This window comes from Lineus longissimus, chromosome 11, assembly GCF_910592395.1.
Source record: "Lineus longissimus chromosome 11, tnLinLong1.2, whole genome shotgun sequence".
Classification (NCBI taxonomy): Eukaryota; Metazoa; Nemertea; class Pilidiophora; order Heteronemertea; family Lineidae; genus Lineus; species Lineus longissimus.
The window spans coordinates 7,975,145-7,989,440 of NC_088318.1; the positions used below are offsets into that span (position 1 = coordinate 7,975,145).

A 14,296-nucleotide genomic window follows, 5' to 3' on the forward strand; every position below is an offset into this window, starting at 1 on the left:
GAGCTGGCTAGAGGAATTAGAGGAACTAAAGATGTCTTGCCTGCCAAGACATCACTCGTGTTTTACAACACAAGTCCAACATGTTAAACTTCACCTGTTTTCGGACGCCTCAGAATTTGCTTTTGGAGCAGTCGCTTACCTAAGATATACAGCAGAAGACCGTCAGATCCGATGTTCGATGCTGGGATCAAGGACCAGAGTCGCTCCAATCAAGCCAATTCTATCCATCCTAAGACTAGAACTACAAGGTGCAGTGATGGCTGCCAGATTTGGAAATACTCTCCAAAAAGAACTGGGACTGATGATCTCCGCCATGTCATATTGGACCGATTCCACTACAGTCTTGAGATAGCCACAGAATGAGACCAAAAGATTTAAGACCTTTGTCGCACATCGCATCACTGAGATATTGGAACTCACTGAGACTACACAATGGCGGTATGTCCCAACAAAGATGAATCCAGCCGATTGCTGTTCCCGGGGATTGAAGGCTAAACTGCTTCTTGAAAATAGCCAGTGGTTCGAGGGACCTGCCTTCTTACATCACACTGAAGACGCCTGGCCGAGTACATTTGGAGAAGACCAGTCAGACCTAGTAGATAATCCTGAGTTAAAATGCAAAGTTGGTTCCCAGATCTGTAACATCACCTCGAATGCGAAAGAAATTGTGGCACCAAGCAATGTGCTTGACATCACAAGACTGATGAGCTTGCCTGTTTACTCGTCCTGGGGGAAATTGGTAAGAAGAACAGCCTGGTTGAATCGCAACGTTCAGAATCTCTGCTCCCCAGTCAAACGTCTTGGAATGACTGCCATCAGAAAACCAAGCATCACTGCAGCAGAAAACCGTGAAGCTGAACTTATCTGGATTCGAAAAGCCCAAGAGGATGCCTTCGCTGAAGACCTAGCTGACCTGACATCACAAGAAGAGCTCGAACTAAAGAGCAAGTTAGCCCAGCTGTCACCGTATTATGATGAAAAATCAGGTTGCCTTCGATTGGGTGGACGCCTTCGGAAAGCTGAGATCCCTACCAATGCCAAGCATCAGCTTATCCTCCCTGCCATCCACGCGGTGACGATGCTGCTTTTCAACCACTTCCACAGGGCTTTTGCCCATTGTGGCCGAGAACACCTCTTGGCCATGATGCGGCAGAGGTTTTGGCCTTTGAGAGGAAGAGTGATGTCAAAGAAGACGACCAGTGATTGCCGCTACTGCCATAGACGTCGAGTGCAGCCCGCTGTCCCAAGAATGGCCGACCTCCCTCCGTTTCGTCTCTCAGTCAATGCAGGTCCATTTTCCCACACAGGTCTCGACTATTTTGGGCCTATGTACACCTACGATCGCCGATCTACACTTAAGAGATGGGGATGCCTGTTCACTTGCCTTGGGACAAGCGCGATACATATAGAACTGGCTGATTCCTTGGACACCGATGATTTCATCCTATGCCTTAGACGTTCAATAGGAAGACGAGGGGAACAAAAGACACTCTCGAGCGACCGTGGAACAAACTTTTGTGGGGCAAAGAAAGAATTACAACAGTGTCTCCACCGGCTGAAGATGTCCAAAATACAAGAATTCCTGTGCCCTCTCGGTGTTGACTGGTATTTTAACCCACATGGGAGGTGCATGGGAAAGCCTGGTCAAGTCCATAAAGATTGCCCTTGAAGCCGTCCTGCCGAAGCAAAAGCTGAAAGATTCCGTCCTACGAACTGCATTGGTTGAAGTCGAAGCTGTCGTCAACAGTAGACCGCTAGCTAACCCACAACAGCAGCGACCTGCATGATTTCACCGCCTTGACACCAAACCACTTCTTGATTGGCAGAGCTGTCAACACCTGTCCGCCTGATTTGGTCAACGATCGTGAGATAAACAGTCGAAAACGCTGGAGACAAGTTCAAGTCGTTGCTGACCATGTCAACAAGAGATGGCGTCAGGAATACCTCCCTAATCTGACTATTAGACGAAAATGGCGGAAAGAAGAGCGCAATGTCTCCGTTGGCGATCTTGTGACGATATATGATGAAAATCTACCGAGGGGAAACTGGAGTATGGCCAGGGTAATCAACACCTACCCTGGAGATGACAACAGAATACGTGCTGTCCTGCTGAAAACTGCTACTTCTACCTATGTGAGACCCGTGTCCAGGGTGTGTCTACGAGAGGAAAATATCATTAACTAACAGTCTTTTCGGATTACTTATGACGTGTGATTATGAACGCAACTGTGTCTGTGATAACAACGGCACCTGTGTCTTATTCGCAGTCTCACCTGGAATTAGCCTTTCTTGGAAGCGTGTCACTGATATCTAGTCAAACTTTCTATAGATCCCCTAAGCATAATGGCTAAATATATAAAAACATCTCTTAATCTGGCTTAAAAACCAGTGACACCCTTTCTGGAAAGGTTTCCTCCAGTGTGCATAGTCTGATCTATTTATGATGCCTAAATTCTCAATCTGGATATTCTGGATATTTCTGGCAAGGAGAGGAGTTGTCAAAATGTGTGTGGATAAAATGCCTATTGCAGAAGTTTGATGGTGTGGCACCGGGAATTAGATCTTTCTTATGTTTTTTCTTAAACATATTTCTGGTTGGTTAAAATTTGCCAAACCTTAATCCTTTCCATAATTTTGGATTCTTCATCAAATTAACAACTTAATCTTTAATCTCTCTTTGGTCTTGTTCCCAGTGCCAAACTTCCTGTTTCTGCATTTCCAGTGTTTATCATGTCAATGTCTATTTATACTAAAGGGATTATATTCTGGAGTTCTCGAGCCGATGCTTGTGAGTGATCGTGAAATTCTGTGAGGATGTGCGGTGTTTCTCTTCTTGGTACATTTATAAAGTCCGACAGAGATATGGTATTACATTTCTGCGTGCTGTAATTTTTTCATATTTTATGCCGGCAATATCTTTCTCAAAATTTAAAATTTTCTAGATCTCATTCTGGCTTTGTTGGTGCCTCTTGATGTGGAACAACCTTGTTTTAGTCTTTGAACTTTTCTGGACAATCAGAGTAAGAAAGGACTTGAGTGATTTCTGGACTTTTTATGAGCTAGAGATCGGACATTGAGAGTCGTTATTCACTACAAGTACGCCGTATCTAGCTGGGAACAAGCAAGTGCCATTGGTCAATCACAGAGTAACTCGTTTTATATGGTAACTTTGTGTCCCTTGTAGCTGAGTCAGTTCAATCATATGGCACTATGGTGTTAACCTGGCAGGATTATGTTGTTTTCTTCAGTATCTACTATGGGCTATCCAGTGTGATTTGTTGTCTCTAGTCTAATGATTTTGGACGGTGTCTTTACTCTGAGCTCTATTGGGCATCCGTTTGCCGGGACTTGCATTTCGATCTTATATTACTACTCAATAACTAACTATACAGCTCAATAATGGTTGGTTGTTAGCACCTTGGGGTCATTAATAAGAGCTTTGGGCAAATGCACATATCATACTCAGGTCTGAGACAAGTTACCAATTATTGGTTTCTTTATTTATTCTATTAACAAATTTGCATCACATCTTCTTTACATAACTGGTGCAATCTTTGTCTGTCTCTAGGTGTTTCAACCTTATGGCCTATGGCCTGAGTGTTTATCACAAGTCTTAATAATCGGCATTCTTCTACCTTTACGGTTTGAATATTCCTTTTTTGGTTTGGTTTGCTTGTGATTTTGTCCTTCCATCCAGCAGCAGTGACCTCAATTTAATTGCTAAAATTTGTATGTTACAGCTTCATCAGTTCTTACTTGCCCATCATGGGTTTTGCACCTTTTGCATGGCTATCTTTCAGGGTTTACAGATGTATCGTTCATTACCATATTTGACACTGTCAGGGGGGTGGCTATGTTGACGACACTGATTCCTTTCTCAACCTCTCTATTTTCTATCTAAACATCTCTTATTTACCGTACGGTGCTATGGCGAGTACTATTCCTCAACCTTTTTTGGCCTTCTGCCCATGCGCGCCGGATCTGCAGTTGCAATCCGAAATCAGCCATAACAACACCTACCAACTTTTTCTCATCAAAACTCCATTTATTACACTTTCTATAGTTTCAATTTTACACTAGTCTGCGGCTATTTAACTTCTAAATTCCTTTTCTATAATTCGTACTGGTCGTAGACTCTTGTCATTATGTACTATTAGCCAAAACGTAAGTTTCAGTGTCGCCACCCGTCTTCGGGCTAGCTGTCCGCCATTCATACATGTACATCGTTACACGTCCTTCACTTCGTGTCTTTCGTACAATTATATACAAACAATATAACATCCTGTCTTATTTCTCTGTTGTGCTGTCACGCACAGACAATGGCATCTAGCTTTTACAAAGACAACCAGCTTTATCATTGACAATGCCACTGACATTCTGTTGATAACAGAAACATGGCTTACCAATACTGATACGGCTTCAGTTGCTGCCATTAACATTGATGGATATACTTTTAGAGATGTTCCACAGCCTGGGAGACGAGGAGGCGGAGTTGGTATAATGTTCAGGTCATCTCTGGAGTGCACTGTCAAATCTGTGCCGTGGCCGAAACGTTTTGAATGTCTTCAAGCATGCATTACTTGGAACACTCCCCAGCTAGCAAAACATATGGGAACCACATGGGTTTTACCTGGGCAAGCAGGGTCCCATCTGGCCCACATGTAACCCGTGTGGGACCAAGATGGTTTATCTCACATGGGATTTCACCATGTGGGGCCCATATGGGAAAGCCCATATGGGTTTTGAGTTATGGGCCCCATGTGGGTTTGCGATGGTTGATATGGGGATCAATTGAGAATTGCAAGCCCAATGTATCCCATATCAACCCCATATCAACCCCACATCCGAGAATTTCCAATTATATGTTTTAAAAATAAAGGGTTTACATGAGGCCCATTCAAGATTATGATAATTAAATGAAATAAGTTATAAAATTTGTTATAAAATTTATGAGTAAAGCTGGCATTTTACAAAAATTGTTGGCGCCAAATCAAATCAAAATCGTCCCCATTGGCCTCCGAGTGCATCGTGCGTCTCCAATGGAGCTGAAAGAGCTGATGGGGACGAGTATTGTCGCCTCCTTGCACGCCATTGTCAGCCGCCATATTTGATTTTGTTCTTCACGCCAGTACTCAAAAAGCAGACAAACCTTCCCATAATTTCATTGATTAGAATAGTTTTTTGTTTGCCAGGTTAGTTGTGACCTTGTCTAAAGCACCAATCTTGATGTTTGTGTGCTTTATATACATTCTTTCAATACAATCCTGCAGATTCTTTGATGTTTTTGTTGTGATATCCCGTTCGTTGTAGGCTGCTAGTGTACTGTAACTGTACATGCTACACTGTACATTTAACTGTGTACATTTATGTACGTGAAAATACACTGTGCAGTGTGTCTTGCCTACCTGTTTTGCTGTTTTATCATGATCATGTATTGTAGGCCTATGTAGTGGTACTCGTAGCCTTGTCAGAAAACTATTGTGATGTACATAATACTGTTACACTATACGTCTTTGGTTTCAGGAAGTGTTCGCAAACATGCCTAGTATCAGAAGCAGGCAACAGACAAGGCCATCGCAGAGAAAATGTCAACATGGTTCACGAATGCCCGTGATCGAGGACTAGGAGGAAAACGTGCGGCGAGAGGAGTTGAAGTCGTCAATGAACAACAACTGCCAGTGCCAGGTGGAAATGACCCTGCCCTGCCAGAGCCACAAAATACTGATAGTGACAATAAGGAATATATATAACCATAGTGATGAATAGTGACTTGCCAAAACATGGAAATGCAGGACAAAATCTCAGGTTTATTCAATGACATTGGTGCTTTGACATTGTTGATACTCAGTATATTATAAGTATTTCTATATCAACTGCAATTCATTATAGAAATCAAATAAATATTTTCATTTTTTTTATCATACATTTTGTTATGCAGGACAAAATCTCAGGTTTATTCAATGACATTGGTGCTTTGACATTGTTGATACTCAGTATATTATAAGTATTTCTATATCAACTGCAATTCATTATAGAAATCAAATAAATATTTTCATATTTTTATCATACATTTTGTTTCGTTTTTCCATTTTCAATGAACTCAACTCAGTGTCCCCAATCCCTTTTTGAGACAACGTGTCTGGGGATGATATAGACTATTCAAAGAAGTGTAGAACACATCAGACCAGGTGGGCACTAACTGGGATTTACAGGGGTTTAAGGTGGTGCTTGCCCATGCAACCCCCACGTCATACCCAGATACCCCACTTTGCCCAGATGGTACCCACATGGGCGTCCACGGTGCAAAACACATATGGGCCCCACATGGTTGAAGTGGGCCCCATGTTTCCCATCTGGGCCCCATATGGTTTGTTTAGATGGGGCCCATATTGGCAACCCAGATTGCCCATTTGGCACCCATATGGGTCCCATGTAATTTGTTAGCTGGGTCGTGTGTATTTGCTTCTCTTGGTTTATATGCCGGAGAAAGGACCAAGTGCCGACTCAAACCGTGGAATTTTCTTTGAGTAGTTCGATACGTTAATTAGTGACACATCCTTAAATGCCACATGACAAGTTGATTCTCCCTGGAGACTTTAACTTTCATCTTGAAAACACTGACCACCCAGACACGTTGAGATTCACTGACATTCTTGCACATCATCATCTTCTACAGCATGTTGACAAATCAACCCATGACAAGGGCCACTTGTTAGATGCTGTTATTTCAAGGGTCGGTGATGCATCTGTGTCCAACATTCATGTATCAGATGCCAGCATCTCCGATCACTATGCAGTGTCGTTCACGGTCAACATGGCCAAGCCTCCATTGCCTGTTAAAACTATTACATACCGGAAGGTCAAATCAATTGACATCAAATCTTTTGGAGGAAGCTGGAGCGCAAGCTCAAGAAAAAATACCGCCGGAGTAAACTCACCGTTGATCGCCAGGTATGGAAAAGTCAAGCTCGTAATGCTGACAAAATGATCGAAGCTGCCAAGGTGGAACATTTCTCAGCTCGTCTTCTCAATTCACCAACTACAGAGACTTTCAAGACTGTTAAATCACTTCTGTATGGAAGGGGGACTGTTACTCTGCCTAGTCATGAGTGTTCTTCTGAACTTGCTGAACTGTTCAGTTCATTTTTCAGTGAGAAGGTGCAAATCATCAGAGACAAGTTTCCAGCGTAAGTTTTGAATAAATCATAAGATGAACATTATTCACTGACTTCATACCTTGATGTATTTAAGCCTGTAACTGAACACGGGCTACTCAAACTCATTAGTGACATGAAACCAATACAGCTTGCATTAGACCCACTCCCAACATCTTTGCTTAGGAAGTGCCTACCAGGAGAGATTATGCACCTGATTTGTAAGATAGTCAATTCCTCATTGGAAAGTGGCACGGTGCCAAGCTCTTTCAAACGAGCTATTCTTAAACCCTTGATTAAGAAGCCATCCTTAGATGCTGACACACTCAAAAACTAAAGGCCAGTCTCTAACCTGTCCTTCCATTCAAAGGTTTTGGAGAGGGTGGTTTGCAGTCAGTTATCAAGCCATATTGCTGAAAACGGTGCTCTTGACAAGTTTCAATCTGCTTACAAACCACTTCACAGTGTTGAAACGGCACTCTTGCGAGTACACAATGACATAATTCATGCGCTTGATGAAAAGAAGTGTGTACTCCTTGTATTACTTGATATGAGCGCCGCATTTGACACTGTGGACCATTCCAGATTACTTTAGAGACTTGCTGCTACGGGTGTTATTCGCACAGCACTGGCATGGGTTACGTTTTATCTTGATAGCAGATCACAAGAGGTCTGCATTGACGGCAAATTGTCAAGACCTGGTCCTATCAAGTTCGGTGTTCCCCAGGGTTCTACACTGGGACCAGTACTTTTTACTGTCTACACTACCCAAGTTGGTGGAATCATCCGTAAGCATGCCATTATGTACCACTTATATGCTGATGAAAGTCAATTGTATGTGGCCTTCACTATAACTGAGATTAGTACAACCTGCTCCAAGATCTCTAATGCTGTCCACGATTTAAATCTCTGGTTGGTTGACAACTTTCTTAGCTGTAATGGCGACAAGACCGAGATTCTGGTAATCTGTTCCCGCAGTTTCAGCAGCACTTTTAATCTCCCCGCCATCCGTATCATTGATGCAAATGTATATTCTTCTGTTTCTGCAAGAGACTTGGGTGTGATCTTGGACCGTGATTTCAATTTCAAAGAACACATTAACACCTGTGTACGGGCCACCAATTTTCACATTCGTAACATCGGGAAAATCAGAAAATACCTAACTCCAAATACCACCAGGTTATATGTCCAGGCTCTTGTAATATCTCGCCTGGATTTCTGTAATTTCTTTTTCCTTGGTTTTCCTAATTCAACAATTACACCCCTACAGAAGGTACAAAACTCTGCCGCTCTCCTAATTACCAAGACCAAGAAACGATCTTCCATCTCCCAAGTACTCAGGTCTCTACATTGGCTTCCTGTGCAACAGCGCATCAAGTACAAGGTTCTCCTTCTTACTTACAAGTGTCTTCACCAACTTGCTCCCCAATACCTTTCAGAACTTCTCACCGTTCATACCGTTTCTCGAACTCTGCGCTCTTCATCGGCCGTTCTTCTGTCTATCCCAAAGGCCAATGTCATGTCAGTCGGTGGTACAGCATTTTCAATTGGAGCCCCTCAGCTGTGGAACAAACTTCTATCAACTGTTAGGAACTGCAGCTCTCTGTTATCTTTCAAGGGACAACTGAAACATTTGCTTTTTAAAGAGGCCTATCAAGCGCCAGCTAATGGTTGGATACTGCACTATATAAGACTCGTATTAATATTATTATACATCACGCTCCTCTTTTATATCGATCAGGCTACAATGTGGTCACTTACTTGATTGTGACATGAGGCATGATGACGCCTCTTACATCACCATGCCTGACCTCTTCTGAAAAGGTGCTTGACTTTCAGTTGCAAGTTGCGGGAAATTTTCATGTAGAAACAATTTGGTTTCCAGGTATCAAATGATCAGACGCAGTGCCGTCTTTACACTGGCAGATAAACTAAACATAAAGGAATCCAATTGCGCCATGGATAATTTATATTCTGAGGCATTACCCTCTCTATCGACCCAGGGTCGAGCCCGACAGTAAAGGGGTAGGAATTTTAATTCGACCTAAGGTCGAGCATGACACTAGTATAAGGGTTAAAGGTTGCATGTTCAAGAGTTTAGGTTTAATAGGCAAGCTTTATTTTTTAATATTATAATAAATAAAAATTCCGAGATGCCTATTCAATTTCAAGGCTTCTTTATTAAATCAACTTGTATAATACAGTAAAACAAGACCAAAACGTGAAGGACAAATCAGCTAAGATACAGCGTCTTCTTTCCCGATCCTGTCAATCTCATGGCTGACTGGCTGATTGGTTTCGTGTCACCAGTTCCACAGCATGCACAGCAACACAACTTTGCCAGTGGAGACCACCGGAATGGCTCGTAGATAATAGACAGCATCATCCTGTAAACATGAAAAAAATAGCACTTTGTAAAAAAACACCATCAAAATAAGATACTTATTATTAACATTCCCGATTATGTTACAAAAACAATGAGTAGTCTGTGCTGATACGCGAAAACCGTGAGAGGATATACAACCCTGTATGGTTGCTGTTCATGTTGGTGGTAAGGTAAAACATAGGCCTAACTGTACAAAGAAACATCAAAACTTTTGTGAAAAACTAGTGAACTGGTGGGGGGGGGATAAAATAAAGTTAAATTTGAAAAAGTTCACCCTTATTTACTAACGTTCACCTTGGTAGAGTTTGGACACATGGCATGCAATGCATACTTTACTTCCCGGCACATATGTTGCAATGTATTGCATTTGTTCATGTCCCGGTATCGGGTATGTAACTGTAACGTATGGTGAATAATGTAGGCCCAGTTCATGCAGCTCCTCACGGTTTTCCGTATCAGCATAGAATGGGAGTTTTATTGTTCGTAAAAAATACCTCGCAATTCCAGCAGACTACTTCGTCGCTATTATTTGTATACTCTGACCAGTGTAACTATCAAAGGTGTACGATATCATTCTTATTTTGACAAGAAAGAGAAAACGTAACTTCTTGTGAAGCGGTCCGCCATGTTTCTTCATCTAGCGTTCGGATTTGTTTTGATTACGGCGATGATGTTTATAAATACAAAGAAGCTATTCTTATAACAAAGTTTTGTCTGGATTTCAAAGTCATTCTCCTGTAGTTGTTATATCTGGGTGTAATAGATGATTGTGAAGTATTACGATAATTTCATTCTGATGATTGGGAAGAATTTTTTGCAACACCGTTTTGTGTATAAAATGTACTATGGCGTTCATGTGTGTTTTGATCTTCGACTTCGACTCAATGACTGAGCAAATTTAACGAGACAGAAAGCCAAAAACGGTAACACTTCCTATGTAAACAAGCTACGGGAGTCATTCTAAACTATGACTTTTCAAATAACAGTTGTCATGGCCAATTGTACCTAGCAAATCAAGAGAAAATACAGAGAAAACTCACCCTGGTTTACTGTCAAAACGTCTACCGTACGTAGATGAACTGAGCACATGAATCTGGGTTTCTCTACGTGTCTTTTATCGGCAATATTAATAAGAATTAGACAAAATAACCCCACAAAACGACATGTTGACATTGAGAATCAAAATATAGGGAAATACCACTTTCTAACTGCTCGTTATGAGAAAGTTAGATTGGAACTATGTTTTGAAGTGAACGTACACACTCTATATACATTCGCAAAATGGCCATCATTTTATCAGCCTCGGCTGCAATGCCCTAGGGCAATGCCTTATGTGTAGCGCGTTCAGAACTTTACAGAGACAGGTAGGATCGAGGCTGTTTTGCCACTTTTGACCAGACGACAGTTTCCAGCTTAAAATCTGCCAATTACTGCCAATTACGGGGCGTTTAGTCTTTCTGTTGTAAATAGCTATAATCCTATCGAAATAAGAGTTCAAAATATTGGTATCCTGGCACATTTTCTGGCCCTGCTACATCAAATTCGGATGTAAATGCAACTATTTGGCTGGAACTACTTATAAGCTGGAAGCCAGCGTAGCTAAAAACTGAAGTCAGCAGAGTGCTGACAAAGGCACCCAAAAGGAATCGGCCATTTGACCTAGTTTTCCCTTAAAACAAAGCCAAATTAAAAACCGGTATTATAAATGATGAATCCTTAATAGATGCACATATGATAAACAAGAGGCCCGAGGGCCTGGCGCTCAGCTGGATGACCTAATAACATAGGACTGAGGGTGTAAAGTAGTAAATATCAGCTTTATACTACTGTTTGAAGGTCAAGAGAACACGTTATACCACTAAGATTTCCAATGCAGAGCCATGGTATGTAAATATTACAGGAGGCAACAGAAGATATCCCTAGTTCAGTATGTTGTATCGGTAGCTTTACAGAAAAGAAGTGTCAGAGAGGATGAGACTTCTCCATGGACAACTGTGGTATGTCCAGGCTGGGTTGTACAGCACGAGGATACAAAATGCTGTCTGTAATTGAGAGGTATCCTGATTTAACAGAGGTCAAAATAAATAGAAATGACCAGTTTGAGACTAACACCACTGTTTTTATTTTGATAAGGTAGAGATCTGTCCTGTCCTGCAGGTGATTGGAATTTACAATACAAAGGGTCGTTTTCATATTTGAAAATCCCTTCATAATCAAGGGCTACCTCTGACTAAAACAGCATCCATAAACAATAGACCACCAATTTGACCCCAGCTCCTAACTGCGGGAAAACCCAAGTCCAGCAACCAAAAGTACCAAAAATACATTTTTGTTTACATTTGAACTGCACACATGCGTTTGTTTACAATTTCCCCACGAAATCTCGAAAATCAGGTGACCTGCAATCATGGATTGAAAATAACATTTAGCTGGGTTCAGCAGGTCAGCAGGTATACCGGCTGTTCCAATCATCCCCCTACAGCCAGCTGTTCAAAAGGTAATGTTATTCACCCCACAGGGAGTGCAGGTAATTGATTAAGCCCCTGCATAACTTAACAGCAATGGCTTGGCTTCTGTGAGTGGTAAGGAGAATTGACAGTGTCCCATTAAAAATCCCTCATTTCTGCTCCGCTGAAGTAAATTTTTGAATAAAACCAAGACGTTGCATCAGGGTAAGGTGTCACCACCATTCATGCAAAATTTCAAGGCAATCCAACGCCTCTAAGTGTGACTTTATTCGTCCCCCTTCTAATATTATTACATAGAAGATTTAGACCAGCGATGACGTCATTTCTGGTGATTCCCTACGTTGTCCAATGAACGCTTTTTAAAGTGTGCCATTTGGCATGCATTAGCATGCAATGTATTTTATCAGCGCTGACAATTGCCGAACAGAATGCCGTAGCTCCGTCAACTTGCAATCAATTTTTATGGGAGTAACATTATTGTGTTGCTTAAAACGTCTACTTTTTAGTCATGTAAGAATCGTAGTACTAAAAACTAATATGCAAACAGAATCATGCCGATTCACTGCACATACTGTGGGAATTCTCCACTTCAAAATTCATCGCGAACAGAGTGTGCACTTCCGATATCGTTTTCACAGAATTGTGACCAAATTTTCAAGAACTAATTTCTGAAAGTAACCTTTAAGACCTTATGACTACCCACTGAAAGGAACTAGTGATAATATCGCCTACTTGACTACTTTTTAGCAGAAAATTGGTTACCTCTTGCAAAATCAATCTTCCATCTTTACAGTACACTGGTCACAGTGGGTATGCTGAAATATAGCCTGGTTCCCTGGCCAATTCAATGCGCAGAATACAACTGCGCAACTATACGTCATAACCCGGGCTTTTGAATCGTCAAAAAATCTGTCAAATGTGCCTGTAGCGCCAACTGGTGGTGAAAACTTAACTAATTCCATTACAAGTCAAAATGAAAAATTATTAAAAAATATTCGGCCAGATTTGAAAACAATATTTCCTCTGTGGCCCGAGGTATAAAGGAAAGAAGTTTAAACTTCCCGATGACCTCATTCGCCGAATGTAGGTCGGATCGCGCTGATTTTTGGTTTCTGAGTTCCCCTTGGGCTATTCCTAATTTAGCAGCGTCAACAAAGTGCCTAGGTCTTACGGTTACAAAATGCCCAAAATTGACATGGAAGGATGGCAGGACGGACACCATTCCCTTAGTAATATTACCAGCTTCGCTGACTTTGTCAGCTGAGCTAAAAATGGAGCACCCTAGCTAAAAGCATGAGTAACAAACAGCCATTTTAAATTTTTAAGAAAAAAAAGCAACCTGGTGGCAAAATTAGGAATTGAATTGCTCTCAAAATCCAACTTGGCCTAGATCTTGGGCCTATATATGCACAAATGGAAGATGAAAATAATCCGTCAAAAAAAGAAGACAGTAGAGCGCTGACAAGGTAAAAAGTTTACGGACGGCCCAGATGCATGGCCCAACACCCGACAGACCTGAAAACTCCAGTGAATATTGTGAATACCTGTTATCTTATCCTGCAATAAAAAATTGGTAAAGATTGGACAAATATTAGGTGAGTTATAACACTTTTTGTGTTTTTTGTTTTGGCCCCTGGTGGCCAAGTTGAGGATCACACTCGGCCGATTTTTTTCGTCGTGCGGGTGAGATGCAAGACCTTCTGCCTCCTTCTGGCCAGACCAGGAATCTAGCCGGGATGATTTTTCAATAACTGACCTGAAAGTAGATGCAGTAGGCTCCTTCTTCATGACATCCACAATCTTTGAGAGGAGACCCTTGCGACCTTTACACATCAGATCTCTGAAAGAAATTTAAAGAAAGAGAACAACTTTAAAAATCAGTTAGTTGATAAGAATTGAACGTAAAATTGACTGTTATTACTACAGACATTACTCAGAGCTACCCCCCCCCCCCCCCCCCCAAATATGATTAGAAGGAATCTCCTCCCATCAAGAAAACAGTTTTAAAAATTTACATGGGCAATAAAACAAGGCATTTAACCCTTTCGTTACTGGCGAACCGTGGAGCGGTTGATTGACATCCTACCGCAGCGTACTGGTAGGCAGCATAGCGGTAGATGCAGTAAAGCATTGATTTCTTATAATATACAGTTCTGCCATCTTTGAATACCATATGGAATTAAGCCCAAGTCATGACGAATTGCTTCGTAGCTTTCCGTAGGGGTTCGGCCGATTTTGAGGAGTCTTCTGCTCACTTGGAATGAAACGGCCAGGGTCCATTGTGCTCA

At 41.7% G+C, this 14,296-nt stretch overlaps 1 protein-coding gene across 3 annotated transcripts in view; it reads right to left on the reverse strand.

Annotated features, from left to right (window-relative positions):
* LOC135495768 (short transient receptor potential channel 4-associated protein-like) overlaps positions 1-14,296 on the reverse strand; it is a 390,467-nt gene that overhangs the window by 88,661 nt on the left and 287,510 nt on the right. For all 3 annotated transcript variants that reach the window (XM_064784679.1, XM_064784678.1, XM_064784676.1), the window contains one exon: positions 13,765-13,848. In XM_064784679.1, coding sequence (XP_064640749.1) covers positions 13,765-13,848 — 84 coding nt within the window. The remainder of the gene's footprint in view (positions 1-13,764; positions 13,849-14,296) is intronic.